Consider the following 18,955-nt stretch of genomic DNA (forward strand, 5'->3'; position numbering starts at 1 on the left):
TAAAAACAGTGTCTAAACATATACTGTATTGTCTCACTTAACCTGCTATTTAATTAAATCAAAGCTTTAAGCCTTTGGGATTTATGGTTCTCTGGGGCCATTAGAAATCAATCTGTTATACAAATGGACTATGTATAGGCTCAGGATATTAATAAAACTAGGCAATGAAACTTGTTTATAATTATGCTATATTTAGATTAATATTTATTACTAACAACAACTTTTTCCCACAAAAGAACACCTCACAAGTAAAACAGAATGGTAAAGTTTTTCTCAGAATGATGAATTTTCAAGCATTTCCAAAAGTATAGTCATCTCTTTTATATACCGTAAACTTTGTTACTATCTCACTTGGATAGGCATCTAATAAGCAATTATTACATATCCTCTTATTTAAATTACCACTGAAAACCAGAAGTAATCTTTATTTAATATGACTGTTTTTAACACCATATGGGAAGGAAATAACTAAATGAAAATTGTTCACGTAAATGCGATAGGAGTGGAGGAAAGCAGTATTTCTTGACATGTGGCGTGTCACTCAGGAAAGTAAAAGGCCCATCATATCCAAAATGCCAGCTTGGATATTCCCTTGCCTCCCACTTTGCGAACAGACATACCACATGGCATAAAATGCTGCAACCTTTCCTAAAAATGCCACTTGGATTGGTCCACTGTGGTGAGTACATAAGAACTCTTGATCTGTCTCTTGAGTTTGTGAGTTCAAGAGGAAGAATCAAGTAAATAACACTGGTTAAATGTTGCCCTCAGATGTTTGGCACAGATAATCTCTAAGAAAATTGGAATCTTTGGCTGTTTTCACACTGATAAAATAAATTATGCTACTTTAAAAAATTCTACAATGTTGCACTACACTATCAACTTCAACTTTTTGTAAAAGTACCAAAGAATATCCTTTTTTAAAAAAAATTGTGCTTATTAAGCCCCATACACGTCTTGGGTATTTATCAAAGCTTCTGTCCCTTGGCCAGTAAGGAAACAATCTTAATATTGTATTTGTTCTTCATAAATACAATATACACATTATAAAATATTTCTCTGAGTATATATTTCAAACTATCCATTTTCTATACCTATGTATGTAATGAAATAGCTAAACACTCTTTGAAAAGATATTTTCCAATTTTTTCAGTTTTATGTATTCATGTGTTTCAAAAAACCACTAAAGTTTAATTACCAATAAAAATATTAAGTTTCCTGGTCATTATGCTCCAACAAATGCAAAATACATTGAAAACTATATAAACAGAAAACTACATATGAGAGTAATAGAAGACATACATTTTCTTCTATCATTTATTTCTCTAGTTTTTAGAGAGTTCTATAGGATTAACTTTTAAGAGACAGAATGAAATTTTCCAAAACAACTTTGTATTGTTCAGCTTTAGGGCATAATCCAAGGAGATGTTTGGAGGTAAGACTTCCGCTATTTCTCTGCTGTGAAAAAGACTGCACAATTAAATGACAGATTGTTACATCGCTCCCTAACAAGAGGGGCAAACTGATATTGTAGGCAGCCAGAACAACATAATTAAAATAGAATTCCAAGTTTATATTAATAGAGTAATCAGTTAATTAAAATCAAGATCAACTGAACTTTCTATTTACACCAGTTCAGACAGCCCAAGAGGAAAGGGACTCTATTTGAGAGACATATGTGACTCTTTGAGCTTCTGTCATCCAGGTGCCATTTCTGACGAAGCACATGTGCACTGAACAGTTGGCAAAGAAGGAACAAGATTACTGTAGATGTACGTGCAGAGAGTCTCGCTAATGATATAAAATGTGTCTGGAAAGAAAGCGGGGTTTCTTTGTGAAAGAAAACATTTTCATTCCTTTTTAGCTCTGAAAGTGAGCTGATTCTAAGCTCAGTACTTTTACTTACAATGTCTATAGAACAAAACTACATGTAGTAATCTGTACGTGAAGGAGTTATACCCATACATTGGGTAAGAAATCTGAAGAATTTAGGATCAGTTATTCATCTTGTCTAAATGCATCATACAGAGGGTACTTTTCAAACCAGAGAGATTTATAAAAGTGTCTGGTAGCATACATTATACAGCATTGCCAGGTGAAGTTCTTTTCTTGATATCCTATACAATTATTTTAAAAGACATTTCTGGAAACTGAAAGTACCAGAATAAAACATGCAACATGTTGTAGTTTCATCACTTCAGGAAGCACTGGTACCAAAAGGTGCTTTTATAAAACTATTATTCTTTATTGTTGCTCAGCTAATCTTCGTTTGGGTCCAGATCAGGGTCAACACCCGTGGACAGTCTGAGATAAAAGAAAGCATAGAAAGCCAACAGGAGGGCCAATATAGCTGCAAGCACGAGGCCAACTTCCTGGGAAAGAAAGAAAAGGAGACTTGAAATTGATGAAGATATTATCATCAGTATCATTTGATAAAATAACCATATTATTCTTCAGTATAGACAGAGTGAATAATCTGAAACTAATAATTCCATTCTTTTTGTTTTATAGTTTTTGCCATTAAATAAATTTATTTCACACACAATACTCATTGCAATTGCAAGCACATCAGTGGATGTGTTATTCTTATTATACTTTTAGTTGATTTAGGTTTTTTTCCTAATAGTAAATTTGAAATTTGTTGCTTTAATATATTTTAAGTTTGGATACCAAAATGTTAGATGAAAGCAATGTAGTCTGCATGTATACCATTTATCTGTTGTGTATTTGAGAATGCTTAATTTCACTTTTTGCTTCAATAATACACTTGCTATTAAGTGGTAGCATTTGGATACAGATTTGTAAAAATATTTATCATTCCATTTCAAGTGTGAAGAAAGATTTATTATAAATAACCAGTTTTAGATTATGTCTCTGTATACATTCTCATTAAATATTACTTTGTTCAAGCTCTAATCTTTAAATCCTAAATTCTATAGCTTCTATGTAGAGGAGCAAAAATGAGTACTTAGCTCATGAAGCATAATACAGTACAATTTATCACAACTGTGAAGGATGGTACTTGATATTTCATTTATTGATTATATTAATCAACTGTATGAAAATAATGACCAAAAATTTTACCATATAGATTATTATATAATCATATTATCTCTTGAGTATGTGCATATGTGTATGTTTATATATGTATGCACATGTGTGAATGTATATAACCTTTCTCAATATTAACGTATTATTCTGACAAGTAGAAGAAAAGCACACAGTGCCAGTTCAATATCCTAAAGGACCTAAAATTTTGTTCTGGTTTTCCCATGTGCATTACATCACTTATTTGGCATCACTTTCTGGGGAAGTAATTCATCTGCAGTCACATGAATATATTTTATATTTCATAAGAATGTAAAATAAATATTTCAACATATGCCACCTTTAAACTTTAAAAACATTAAAATAAACTTCATTTATACTCAACATGAAATGTTTACCTAAACACTGAAATTAAAAATATATATTTTATACAAATTCTTAAATTTTGTAATTCAACTTATTTAGCTACCAGGCTATAAAAATAAATATTAATAAAGCTATGGGGTTGAAAACTCAGTGTCAACAATTTTTGTAAGACCTGATTTTTAAAATCTAATATATCAATATAATGTCACATGAAAGTGAATTTTTCTTTGTTACAATTGGAACACTTTGGCATCTCAAAAGGGCATGGCAGCATCAGACAGGTTTCATTTATTTTCTTATATCCACAGCTGTGCTCCCAGACCCATCTGGTTACCCAGCTACTAATTTTAAGAGGATGTAATAAACAAGTGACACACAACTGCAAACTCCATCTGTTCTGTAGAGTGGACAACAAAACTGATCAACAGCAGTCGGCGTTCACCCAAGCTTAATGCAAAAATGTTTTTATTCTTGATTGGAGACCATGCTTCTCATCTTACTGATAATCAACTTTAATTGCTGCTTTTCAATTTCTTGTTCTTAAAGAAACTCTGTATCATAATTGGAACATATCTTTGTACACTCTCAGAATATCCAGAGGCATGAAAAAATTTTAAAGGTAGAATAAAGAGAATATTCATGGAATACAACTCTGTCATGTCCATTACCCAGTTATATCTGTTTAATATAGTATATTATGGCATGAGGATGACTTATGTAAACATCAGATGGAGAGGTGTAGCAAAAATGTTCTTTTTTTTTTTTTGGTACCGGGGATCAAACTCGCAAACTCGGGTCCTTGCGCTTGCACAGCAGGCGGCGAAACCACTGAGCTAAATCCCCGGCCCAACAAAAATGTTCTTCAAAATGTCCCTGTTTTGATGAGGAGACAAGTATTGTGGAGGATGAATGTTTGTAGTATTCAACAACACTACCTTTTGTAGTATTCAAACAATGGTAAATTTTGAAAATAATTCTTTCAGGATGCTGGTGACATTAACTATAATTTAGACACCTGTAGGCATTTATGTCACGCCTGTCTCTGGGCCATTTTTGACATTGAATCAGAAACCAAAAAAACAACAACGATAACATTTCTAGCTACACATCCTAAGTAGTTGTTGGCAGGATCTGATTAACATTGAATTCTTAATTTATGCAAGAAAACTAAGTTTTAGATCTTTATTCTTTTATGTTTTTCAAATCGGCCTTTTAAAATAAATTAACGAATGCACATCATTTACCTTTAAAATACTGAGAAACACAGATATTTGCATTCTTAAACAATTTAGTCACTTGGTAATTCTCACAAAAGAATCAAATTGAACAGCAACCAAACAGCAACCTTTGCTATGCAAATGTTTCTTAGGTGACACTCATTACATTAGTATGTCATAAATTATGACATTATATTTGTAAAATACAAGAAATAAAAAACACTTCTCAATTAGAAATTAATTCTATATTTAATGTAGTCTATTTGTATCTTATAGCGGAATCACTTACTGTTACCCTCCAATATCTTCTATTACTAAACATACATTTAAGAAAACATCGGAAGACTTTGAGAATCCTATTATATAGGATCATTTCTCTAGCTTGTGGTTTCTCAATTGTATTGTTGATTTAATATGGTAATTAAATCTGGAAGTGATTTCTTGTATAAGTTCTTCTGGTACAATCATGTCTTACTCATTCTTCTTTCCGCAGATTCTATTATATTGCAATACAGTAATTTCTAAATAAATAATGGATTGAGTAATATTAATATGATCTCTATACAAAACATTTTAAAATTACATAATGCTTTTAAAACTTTACCAAATTAGTACCCATGATACTATCCCTACAGAATTCTGAGAACATTTTGTAATACATAACACAGCTACACAGCACAAAAGTAATCGAAGTGAGAGCGAAGCCATTGACAAATACTTGACAAACTAGAAATTATAAAAATAATTTTTTTGGATCAGTTAACAACTCATTATGACTTCTACATGCTAAATTCAAAATTCAATGTTTTCACTGCCTTATTTTTGTTTCCTGACAACATTATGAGGTAAATGAGATAATCTCCATTTTACAAATGTGGCAGTGTAAACTTAAGGGATATCATTCCAACAGCAAGGGTCAAAAGGGATGTGATCCTAGGCCTCATCATATGTGCAGTGATGTTTCCTTGGTGTTATTTTTCTATTCCATGCACATGTTCATAGTCTCTGTACATTTAAATTACTTGAAGAGCATAACTATGATTCATTCAAAAGAATAAGAAGCGAAGTGATAAAATTGTCCAATATTATGGTCATTCTGTATCAACTAGATAAGAGTCAAATATATTTGATGTTCATTAGTCCTTAGTTGCTTCTCTGACATTATCAATATGGATAAAATCACTCACTAGGGAAATTAAAAAGCATTAAATGGCAATTGCTGAAAGAAACTTCGTTATTTAAAGTCCTATGCCAAAATGACAAGGCAATCAAAGTTTGACAGGGCAAACTAATTATTATGCCAGATTTGAAATGTAAAACACCTCACAGTTCTGATTCTAAAAGTTTCATATCATCTTAATGGGCTCTTCACATAAATTTTCAAGCAAAGTAAACAATATTTAAAGTCAAGGTCTTTTTTTTTATGCAAGCTTACAAATTAAAATGATGTGCTAGCTTATTAAAAAGGAACTAGGTTCTTATATCAGTTAGAAACTTTTCTGTATAGAGCTTAAATTATAAAGGAACTGCAAGAAAAAACTGTCATAAAAACATAAATTAAAGATAAATTCTACATTGTTTTTAAAGAGAAATTAGATAACTGCACTGTAAGGGAAAATTTTATTTCACACTGGGAACACAGTTATTTCTATAAATGAAAGCCATAACAGAAAGTATAAAAGCAAATAAAAAACGATGTGTGCAAAGGGTGTTATATAAATAAATGAATGACTGCATTATTTTTCAAATCCTAATATGCAACTGCTTATTAAACGAACAGAAAACCCACCATACTCTGAAAGATAAAATTCAGTGATAAACTGCCTTGGAGGACAATAACAAAAAAATGCTCTTATTATAAGAGACAATAAGTAGGTAACTGAATGAAAAATAAAAAACTAAGCATTGTTTTGACATGTCACTGAAATATTTTCAAAGATGAACAAAATTTCACGAGCTTATGAAAAAAACCTTCCAAAGATTAATCTCTCTTTCAAACAGAAAGGTAATTTGATTTTTTTCATTACAAACTGACACACAGCACTCACTGAGGAGATTGTGTTGTGAAAACACACCACGTCACTCGGCAATGCTTGATCAAAATCAGCAATCAGAGGCAGAAAGAAGGCTGCATTTCCTAATCATAATAGCAAATTCTGGAAGGCAACCAAATATATCATCTGGCAACCCAGCAGCTGTTACAGCTTGCTAGTAATACCTTGGCATTTGCTGTAAGCTATAACTTAGAAAAATTGATTTTTCATCTGCCAGATAAAAACCAAAATCTCCTTCTAACATTTTAATATTTAAATAAAATATATGTACTGGTCATTTTTATTTTACACATTTTGTAGCAGGGCTGCCAATCTCATTTTTCTACTTAGTTTACTTAAATTCTAAATACTTGCCAAAAAGATGACACGAGTAATAATGTAAATGTCATTTTGATAAACTTTATTGAACAAGCACAGTGAATTATCTATTAATATCATTCTCAGTTGCATTTATCCTTTTTAAGTAGATAAACAGTTGTTTTCTAAAAAGACAAGTTCGGGGATGCCATTAGAATTTCATCAGCAACAATATGAAACAGTAAAATTGCATGTTTTAATGATCCAAGTATATATAATTACAACTATAAATTAAGCAACTTTAAGGTGGAATTTATTGAAATGAAATAACTTGACCAAGACTACATACATTACTGAAATGTTTGAACAATATAAACAGTAGCACTAGAAAAAATAAATTATAACTTTAGGCATAATTGGCTTTCTTAAGACACTATTTTATTTTAAAGTCCCTCAAAATCTCAGCATAGAAAAGATATTTTCCATTAAGTAAATTCTTTTCAAAACCCTTCAATTCTAGCATTTTATTTAGATCTTGAAATGCCAAAAAGCATTTAGAATTTAACATTTATGCAACCCAGTTTTAGAAAATGAAATGGCATACACATATCAAATGACAAAGTTATCAAGTAGAGGCCTACCTTTATGCCTATTGCTGTTCTCTTAGCTTCTGCTTTTAATTTGGTTGCTCGTAAAATAGGTTTGGTTTTTTTATAATCCTGTTTACCTAGAAATAAATGGTTTCAGACAATGAGTTATGCTTATACATAATTCAGGTTCAACAGTCATCAGAAATGCCAAAGAATGCTTAAATAGAGTAAAACAGGGACACAAAGTTGCAAAGCAGTTCCCTCATGTGATAATCACAAACTTGTCACCCAAAGGTCAACTTTTCATCTTCATTTCCTTTTTTCAGAAAGAAGATTCTGACAGACATCTTTGATGTGAGAGGCAATGAATGCCAAAAAAAAAAAAGAGCTTACACCTTATTTTAGAGAGTAAGTTTATAATAAAAAGAATAAGCCTTTTGGAAGGATTTGAAAACAAATGTATAAATAAATGAGTATATGTAAGATCCTGCTTTACCTACTATTGATAGGTAAAGTTAACTTTGACTTTATAATTAAAGAGTAATAGCTCATTATAGATTTATCATAGGTACATTAAGTATTAAAATAATAAATTTGGGAAATATTATCTAGTTTTCTCTAAGAGACTAAATAAGGAATCTGTAAATAACTAACTTTTAGTTCTCTGAATTCATTAGGAAAATATGTATTTAACTTTTGTTTCCTCCTAATAGAGAACAACAGAATAAATATGACTAGATAAAAGATGTAGTGTACCTACATGTAGATATTAATCTTAATCATCACAACCACATTTCACAGTCCCAAATGAACAAAACTTAGTTTCACAAAATTTCTTCTTTTTTTTTTTTTTTTTTTTTTTTTTTTGATGTACCATCTGGTAACCCCACCGATGAGCTGAAAAGAGATACTATACAGCCTGGGGGAGAAAATAAATTTAGCAACAAAAACATTACAATAGTATACTTTTTTGATAAGTAAACTCTTGACTTGGAACTGAGGCAAAAAAGACTCAAACATTAGAGTATATTGTTATTCTGAGTAGCAGTTTACATGCCTATATAATCTCTCAGGTTATTTCTATTATTGTTTTGACTTCCTGTTTCTCAGTCATTTCCTTTCTTTTCAACAATCAGTTCCTTTGTAATACTTTGCATAGATTTCTTTTATTAAATAATACAACTTCTAACTTTCATTTCCACATCTTCCTCACACTAAATAAATCTAAAAGCCATTGATCTAAAGTAGATCATAAAAATTTAAAGTGCAATAAATCTGTTTCTTAATGTGTCTGTTAATGATTCAAAGTAACTTTAAAATTTCATATAGATTTTTAGAATTAGAACTGGCAGAAAGAAATGAGTCAGATGATTGGAAGTAATGTAGACATGGTATATTTGTGTTCATTAGACACATGAAAGTGTTTGGCAGAAGAGCTATGTATTATTTTTTATGGAAGGGGTATACACTCCTTCCTTAGCTGCTATTTTATAGAAGTCATTCTGAATCTATAAGCAGAAGCTTAATAAATATTATTTGATAATGGGGTTTAATGATCCAGAAGTGAGCCAATTGTAAAAATGTATATCAAATGATCTAAATTTAAATCATGGAATAAATAATATGCATGAGAATATTACTCTGACTCACTTTAAATTAGTAACATTTAATTTTGCTGAAAAACGCTTGACAAGTGTTCACTCTGATTTCACATCTCAACAGTCAAATTATTCATGTCATTATTCCTGCTGAGATATAAACAGTTCAGAACAATGAAAATGGTAACACATCAAATGTTTCCACTCAGGGTTACAAAGCAACTTTCTAATGACAACCTAAAAAGAAATTTGAAGATTATATATTTGAGGCCCAAAAGTAATTTCTTGTTTTTTCCAGTATATGTCCTATAATAATCTCTGAGTGCAATGGAGAAGAAAATAAATAAATAAAAATATTATCTTAACCAAAATGTTTTTCATACAAATATGTCACCTTTTGGCCTCTGTGTCTGTCAGAAAACAGTCTCAAATATAACTATACATAAGTCAATGTTAAATAAGACTTCATCACTATTTCAGATGCCACGTAACTATTGGTGAATAATGAATTCTATTTCAATTCAATTCCTACATCTTCTTAGAAAATACTTCTAGTTTTATATTAAAGATGATATGAACATTTGAAACTGTATTTATAATAAATGATATTAAAAATGTTATACACTTGGTATTTTTCCAAACTGTGCATCTATCACTAATTTAGTATTCCTCTTATAGACTATGATATCCAAAAGTATGTATCTGCAAAATTTTATTTCACTCTATTGAGTCAAAATATTTACATGGCATCTGTTAATTTCTTTGTAACAGAAACTGAATTTTCTAGTTTCTAATAAGTTTTCAACATGTGAATTTTCACGTCTTCAAGACAGATAACTATGTCCGCATGATTGAAAAAAATCCAAAATACAGAAGTCCTTGCCTTCTGAATGTTTTCATCTAGAAAATATGCACAAACATAGATACACATGCACACATGCCTACACAAAACAATATAGATTTTATGTGTATGTTTCTTGGACAAAACTGTGTCTGATTCTGGTTATAGCAACAATGTTAAGGAGTTTGGGATACAGCTAAATGTTACAGCAAGGCTTAACATACATAAGTTCCTGAGTTCAGTCTGATAAAAAAACAGTAATAACTCAAGTATCTATTCAAAAGTTGCTCATTAAATTTTCTGTGGAAGAAGAAACCTGACATTTTAAACTTGTAAACCTCAATAGTCTAGTTTCTCTACTCTCAGTGACATCATTCATCACATAATTTTTGTATTTTCATTTCCTATAATATAGTTTAAGTAATAAAGACTTTTCTCCTTAGCTCCACGATCAAGTGATTCATGCTTCCTTCCTCTCATATAATTCTATAACAGTGTTTTACATTAAAATGATAATTTAGTGAAATTTACTTTTTCCTTTATAGTTCTATGGATTTTAATGCATGTATGGACTCAGATAACTACCTTCAAAATCAAGATACAGAATAGTTGCATCAAACTTTAAAACATACACATACCACTCCTTCCACTAATAATTACTGTAATTCCTGATCTAGTATCTATTTCTGTAATTTTGCCTTTTCAATAATGTGGCAACATGGTGGTAAGCGCTTCATTAATTTGGTGCAAAACTTTTAAGTCTGATCCAAGATATGTTTCAGCAATTTGTTCTTTATTGCTCAGTAGTATTCCACTGTTTAAAGGTATTAGTTTGCTTACTGACTCACTCACTGAACTGTATTTGAGCTATTTCCATCATTTAATAAGTATAATTAGAACTACTCTAGGCATATGTATACAAGTTTTTGTGTAAACATTAAGTTTTCATTTATCTAGGACTGGGACTCTGAATCATATGATAAATATCTGTTTAATTTTGTAAGGAACTTCCTACAAACCACTTTCCAGGGTAGTTGTATTATTTTGGATTCTCATTTCCCATTAGCAATGTGTAAGAGTCGTGATAACATCACTAGCATTTGATATTGATTTAGCTAGGTAATAGAATTATTTCAGCACATTATTGTGCATTGTATTCAAAGTCATTCCTACTTAGCATTTTGGGTCTTTCTCTGTCTCTCTTTCTCTCTCTTTTTCTCTGTCTCTCACATTCTAAAAGTTTTATAATGTTGCTGAAATTTTTTAATGGTAAACTTGTTTTAATAATTTTTTCTATTGCTTTTCCGTTTTCTGTCTTTATTTCTTTTTTAATCTTTAATATATCCTTTTTCAGCTTGCCTTGAGTTTAGTTTGGTCTAGTTGGTTTAGGTAGAAAATTATTTTTAGATTTAAAATCTTTATTTTTTATTAATAGTGTCATTAACAGATATGAATTTTCACATAAATATTCTTTAGCTGCATTTCATAACTTTTGTCATGTTATATTTTACATTTGTTCATCATAAGGTATTTCCCTTGTAATTTCTTTGAACTTTATTAATTTATAAAAATGCTATTTCATAAACATGTTTAATTTGCTTAGGTATACAAATTTATTGTGTTAGCAATTTCTGACTTCATTCTATTGCATTAGAAAATAAACTTTGTATGATTTCAATTCTTTTAAACTTGATGAGGCTTATTTTATGCCCTAACATATGCTCTATCCTGAAGAAGGTTCCATTTGCTGTTGAGAAGGATATGTTGCCTGCTGCTGTTGGGTAGAATGTTCAACAGGTCTAGTTGGTTTATAGTGTTGCTTATCTTCTCTTTCTTTTATGATTTTCTTCCTAGTTGTTGTACCTGCTATTGAAAATGGAAGATTGAAATCACCAAGTGTTACATTTTAATTATCTGTTTCTGTTTTCAATTTTGTCAGGATTTGTTTCATATATTTTGGGGCCCTTTGTTATATGCTTATACGTTTTCAATTGTAATATCTACCAGAAGAATTCAGTCGTTTATCATTATAAAATGTCTTTCATTTCTAACAATTTTTATTATAAAACTGATTTTGTATAATATTTGTATAGGCATCCCCTTTCTTCTGGGTACTATTTTCCTAGTATACCTTTTGTCATCCTTCTATTTTCAAGTTATTTGGGTCTTGAATTTAAACTGTGTGTCTTGTAGACATGATAATGTTTTTTATTTATTCTACTGTTCTTACTCAAGAGTAGATTGGTTAATCCATTTGTATTTAATGTAGTTAATGTAAAGGATTTCTGTTTGAGGTGATTTTTTGGTTTTCTGTATGTCTTATGTCACTTTGTTCCTCTATTTATCTGATACCATCTCTTGTATTAAACCATGGGTGTCCATGGGCTGGGGATTTAGCTCAATGGTCTTGCCGCCTGCTGCGCAAGTGCAAGGACCCGAGTTCAATCCCCGGTACCAAAAAAAACCGCAAAAAAACCTGCAGGTGTCCAACCTTTTGGCTTACCTGCAGCACACTAAGTGAAAAGAAATTGTCTTGGGCTGCATATTAAATATAAAATATAGTTAATGTATATAAGTAACAAAACATTACCACAAGAAGCCTAAGTATAGTAATTAAATAAGAAAATTTACAGGTCTGCTTAATAACAATCAGTGCCTATCTTCATATGCACATACACATAGGTAGCTGAAATACTACTCTCAGTAGCTGCTGTGTTTTATTCATGCACCAAGTTGCACAAGCACACATAACATCTGATGACATGGAGGTTTCAATTTGATTGACAGTATGGCAGGCTTAAGAGGTAAAGTTAGCACTGTGCTGCACCTTCCCTACACAATAGTCTCTTCTTGCCTAGGCAGTCCACACTTGAGCACTGCATAATTGAATCACAAAGAACTACTAGAAATCATATAATGTTAAAAGAGGTTGCATACTAATAATAATGTGGGCCACATTTCTAGTTATCCAGGGTCATTTGTGGTCCAGAGGACACAGGTTGAAAATGCCTGTATTAAATAGGTATTGTCTAGTACACTATTTTAATTACCTTGTTTTCTTTTATCTTTCACATTTTGAATATTTTTTTAATTTAATCTTTGGGAATTACAATTAATGTTATTTAAAACAATCTAATATCAAATCAATGCAAATTTAATTTCAATAGCATATAATAACATTGCTCTAGTCCCTCCTCTTCATAATATTATTCTCTTAAAAATTACATCTTTAGACATTAAGCCATCTATACAGTTTGACTATTATTAATTTGTGAAATTATCATTTTAAATAAGAATAAAAATTACACAAAAACCTACATATACATTTCTTCTGTATTTACATATGCAATTACCTTTAGTGGAGTTAATGTATTCTGCATGTGTGTGTGAGCGTGTGTATGTGTGTGTGTGTGTATTCAAGTTACTGCCTGTTGTACTTTTCAGCCTGAAAAACTTCTTTTATTATCTACTGTAGGCCAAGTCTGCTATTGCTCAATAATTTCAGTTTTTAAACAAAGAATGACTTAATTTCTCCCTTTTTTTGGAAGGATATTTGTGCTGGGTATAGATTTCTTGGTTGACAATCACTTGTTATTAACACATCATCAGTCATGAGATACTTTTGCTGTTTTCAATATTCATCCTTTATATTTGATTTTTGATAGTTTCTATAGAGTGGGCAGATGTGTATCCTCTCTTGAGTGTAGTTGGATTTTATTAACTATCTTAGACATATAATGTTTTCACAAATTTTGAAAAGTTTTACACATTTATTTCAATGTTTTTATTCCCCTTTCTCTTTCTCTTTTTCTGGAACTCCCATCACATTTGTGTTGGAATCCTTGATGATACACCTCAGTTTTCTGGAATTTTCTTAATTCTTCCTGCATTTATTCTTCCTATAGTTCTCTGTGTATAATCTCAATTAACCTCTATCTATGTTCCTTGACTTTTTTTGTTTCTCACTTGTAACTGCCTGTGGATTCCTTCTAAAATGTTTTTATCTCCTGTGAATTCACCAGGTGTATATCAAAAATATTTTTAAAAATGCATGTTTAGTGAAGATGCACAAGTTTTTGTCATTATTCTTTAAACACTATAGTATAACTATTTACATAGCATTTATACTCTATTAGGCATTAAGAGTAATCTAGAGATGATGTAAAGTATACAGAAAGGTATATGTAGGATATATGAAAATATATTTTATGTGAGGAACTTTAGCATCTACAGATTTGAGTATCAATGGGAGGTCCTCAAACTAATTTATCATGGATATAATTTACTAATTTATCATATATATGACATTATATATTATAATGCATATTATATAATATATAATGTTCTCTACTTAGTAAGATGTCCTTATATTTTAATTCTTTAGAGATGGTTTTATTCAGTTGTTGAACGTACTTTAAATGACTGATTTTAAGTCTTTGTCCAGTAAGTTAATGTCTGAGTTACCTACAGTTTTGATTGCTTTTTTTCTGTATATGGACCATAGTATACTGGTTTTTCGTGTGTTTCATAAATTGTTTTTTTCAAAATTGGATATATTAAATAAGATAATGAGGCAATTCTGCAAATCAAATCTTTACTGGATGTTGTTAGTATTTTATTAAATTGAGTTTTCTTGACTAATTTTATTAAATCTGTATTCTTTATCATGTTCAGCTACTAAAGTCTCTGCTCAGTTATCTTAGTGTCATCTAATGATTACATAGATATTTTCTTAAATGCCTTGAACAAGTAAGTTCAAATGGCTGAGTGGCCGAGTGACTGGGGGCTGTGTGTGTGTGTGTGTGTGTGTGTGTGTGTGTGTGTGTGTGTGTTGGGGGGAGTACATATTCCAGCTCTAACTTTTAAAATTATACCTTAACATTCAATTCTGCTTAGGCAGAACCTGAAGCTCAGGCAGATGTGACAGATTATAGCCTTCTCACATCTTTATTGGACAGGATGTAGCCCTACACATGCATTTGGCTTTCTAATTTCACAAGAATCTATGTGAGAGTTTTTTAAAGACCTTATGAGCATCCCTTTGCCAATTCTTTTCTTTTAAGTTTCTTGGTTCATTTCAGATTTAGCTCCAATTAATAATGCTGCCTTAGGTAACTGTGGTGTTCAAACACTTGTCACCAATTGTTTTTGTCAAGTGGCATAGGAAACAGGCTCTTTATGCAGAGTAAATTTTATGCCAAGTCAAATAAAGACAAGTTCTGAAAAAGAGCTTTTCCGTGAACTGCCAAACAGGTAAAATAGTGACAGTTCTTTGAAGATGGGGATTTGGGATATCTCCAAACTAATTTTGCCTTCTCCTCACAAATAAGATAGGAGCAAGGCTGAGAGGAGATGGAATTAAGGCAAGTTAAAGCTTGCTGTTCTTACCAAGATTCTACTGTTTTTTTGAATAAACATTCCTTGGAATGTTTTAATACTTTATTTAATTTCCAGTGCTTTAAAAATGCAATTTCTTCTACTGTCCTCACTGTCTTTATATAGTCAATTTTTAGAGCTCTGCACTTTCCATTCAAGAAATACTTGTCCTCCACCCCTTTTGTGTAATATTTGAAGTGAATTGCTTATATACACCCTATATTTAGATTGTTTTATAAAATTTCAACCTGAAAATATATTCTTTAGAATGTTTGGAACATTTATATTTAATAATACTATTGATAAGATTTATTGAGGTCTACCACTTTACTATTTTGCTTCTGTTCACTTTTCCTGAGTCTTTTCAGATTGCTCAAATATTTTTAGTATTTAATTTAAATAGTTTTGACAATATCTTTTAGAATAATGTTGTAATAATTTTCCTGGAGATTACAAAACTATACAAAATTTCAGAGTCTATGTCAAATCAATTTTTATTCAATTTTCTATTTTTAACATACCTCAAGTTATTTAAAAAGTTTTCATCTATTTTTTAAAAATCTTCACATATTTCACATTTTACTATAACAGAAATAATCAGTGCACACTTTATAAAAATACTTTGGCTAATTACTGTTTATATATTTTGACTTTGTTATTATTATATTTGAACTTGTGGGGCAAATGTCATTATTTAGGGAAGTTTATCTAGATAGTGGACCTTTAAAAATTTAAGCCTTTAGAGGTCTGCACACAAAGAATTATGCAAGTGAGTATACTATTATAGCACAAGTATGTTTTGCTTAATTAAATGTCAGGCAAGACATTGATGTCCCTGCTTGATGCATGTTCTTATTATACCCCAATAGTTTTGCAGTACCAGGTGAAAGGTATATAGATAATGATAATGTACTGTATAAGGCTAGAAGAAAGGATTTTGAATGTTTTCACCATAATAAAATAACAAATATTTGAAGAAATTTAAAGAATATACTATATATGTATTAAAATACCACATGCTACTCCAGAAATATGAACAACTTTTAATTTTTATCTATCAGTTTAAAAAATAAATTTAATTTAAATAAAAATCTTTAAAAAAATAAAACATGAAAGGTATATGAATATATAGGAGTTTGCTTTGGTTGCTGAAATTTAATACTTAGAATAAAAACTACAGGCCTTCCATATATAGTCTTGTTTAATAGAATTTCCTACTATACATCCCTCATATTTTGTGATTAGTTTACGTGAAAAATACCCTGAAATTGCTAGATTGCACTATTAGAATAAGTATAATATTTAACTATTTATTTGGATCAGTGAAGTTGTATTGAGACTATAAAACCAAAACAAAGTTCAGAAAGACATGTTATAGTCAGGTTGATACATTATGTGTGAATAAAATAGACTATGTTATTATTAACCTGAACATTATAAAATAGACAAATAATAATCAACAATGATTCATGTTGTTAGGTGATAAAAAGAACTAAAAGAAAAAATAGAAGGAGCAGACAGGATTAGACAATAATGGGGAAAGATCTTTTGTTTCACAGAGGATAGACAGGGAAGTCTTTCTTAATAAGATGTTACTTGACCTGATATTTGAATGAAATCAGAAAGCAAATCATGTAGGTATCTGGTAGTAGCAATTCCAAAAACAGATCATCATAGTGAAAAGATTCAAAAGACTAACTCGTAAAGAACAAGAGATCTTAACTAGCTAAGTGATTTTAAAAAATAACAGTTTTAATGGCAGACAAAGTGGTCCTGAAAAGATCCTATGTTTGTTTCTCATTTTTGGAATACATGGGCTCAAACGACAAACTTAAAAAGAGAACCTCTAACTTGATTCTTTGATATGTGATATAAAAGCTATTTTGATTATAAGGTGAAGTAACTATATTATTTTCTCTTCTTACTAGAGAAATAAGTTGAAAGCAATTGACATTCCTGTAGAAATTTCAGAGACTGACTATATTGCCAAAAACTTTATGCAGTCTTACTGATTATTTTCATGATCTATTTTTTCCTCACTGTAGCTAGTTGATCATATAAACACCAGCTGAGAACTTCTGAAAATTCAAACTTGTGGTATACTTTCTTACTGTAGCAAAATAAAAAGTCCTTTGCATATGGTCCTTCACATATAGACAAGAGACTGTCTTTAATGGAAGGCACTTACAGTTTTAATACAGAATAGATCAACTCTGTATTTTAGCATTCAAATTAATTTCCAGAGATATTTAACTGCTTCTCCATCCTACAATACATCACCATATCAATGGTATAAGCTTCAAAGAATACACTGAAAGTGCCTGAGAAGCCTTTTCAGATATATGCCTAAGAGAAAGAAGAATGAACATTTTGTTTAAAAAAAAAAAAAGACTTGTCACCTAAATCTGATTCACAGAGGTCCACTGATTTAAAGTATGTCAGAATTGTTTCTCAGAAGTATAGGCCAACTTGTCAAAAGGTACACTCTATTTCACATGAAGAAAGGTACATAGATGCAACTTCTTATTTAAAAAATGGAATTACTTGATAATGCTATAAACCCATACCAACACTCCTGTACTAACTATACATTGTAGAAAACTCTTGTATATGAAAATGGATGAGTAAAAATTTCTAAAATATTTATATCAGGATAGTTCTAGTAGTATTCATGGGAAAAGAGAAAACTTAGAATAAACTAATTACAGCATCTAAAACCAGGAGAACAAATAGAAAAATACCAGAATATCCAAATAAGAAAATGTTATATAGCAAAGAAAATTTATATCAACATTCATAAACAAGAATAAAACTCTAAAACATGATGTTCAGTTGACGCAAATTGCATAATATATACACTATAATTTCATTTATATAAGTTCATTTATATAAAATGACAAAACTGAACAATATATTGTTTAACACATCTAGGTAGTAAACATATTAAAAGAATTAATACAAAATCAAGATCAAGGTTATCTTTCAGAATCAAGAGAAGTGTTGCCATTGAGAAGGGGCATAAAAGAGGCTTCTAAGCTACTGGTACATATTTAATTTCTAACATGGGTGGTGGATTCATGATTGTTCATGTTACTACTGTTATTTCAAATTTATATACATATTGTTTGTGTAAATAGAAACCTGAAAAGCTGCTACTGTTGAAAAGGGCATGGGACAACAAAAGGTTATCCAGTAGATTGCTGTATAAACTACTTTACCGCTTGGCATTTATGACATGGCAGAGTCAGTGGAGACCCAATTACTTTTAGCTAACTGAGACTGAGACGTAGAATCAAGTCTTTAAAAGGGCCCAATAAAAGCAAATGGCAGTTTCTAGTTTTTGGAACAGTGCCATATTTTCTTCAGCAAGTAACAGGTGGTAAAATACAACTCCTGGATTGCTACCAACCTCTGATGGAGATGACCAGGTCATAAGACTCAGGGTCCATCAGGTTTGAGCAACTAGTTGTGAGTTGGGGATTATCTAGTTTAAAACTGTTTTTCAAGTTAGGTGTATCATTCTGATATTAAAAAGTCTTTATAGATGGCTCTTTATAATATTCTGAAA

At 30.5% G+C, this 18,955-nt stretch overlaps 1 protein-coding gene across 2 annotated transcripts in view; it reads right to left on the reverse strand.

The window, feature by feature from the left end:
• Positions 1-409: 409 nt before the first annotated feature.
• Triqk (triple QxxK/R motif containing) overlaps positions 410-18,955 on the reverse strand; it is a 74,931-nt gene continuing 56,385 nt past the window's right edge. For both annotated transcript variants that reach the window (XM_004850092.3, XM_004850093.3), the window contains 2 exons: positions 7,624-7,709; positions 410-2,372 (listed from right to left, as the gene is read on the reverse strand). In XM_004850092.3, the coding sequence (XP_004850149.1) occupies positions 2,259-2,372; positions 7,624-7,709 (200 nt within the window). In that variant the 3' untranslated portion in view covers positions 410-2,258. The remainder of the gene's footprint in view (positions 2,373-7,623; positions 7,710-18,955) is intronic.

The sequence above is a fragment of the Heterocephalus glaber genome, unplaced genomic scaffold (assembly GCF_053883595.1).
Source record: "Heterocephalus glaber isolate CG9 unplaced genomic scaffold, H.glaber_assembly_v1.0 deba00001555, whole genome shotgun sequence".
Classification (NCBI taxonomy): Eukaryota; Metazoa; Chordata; class Mammalia; order Rodentia; family Bathyergidae; genus Heterocephalus; species Heterocephalus glaber.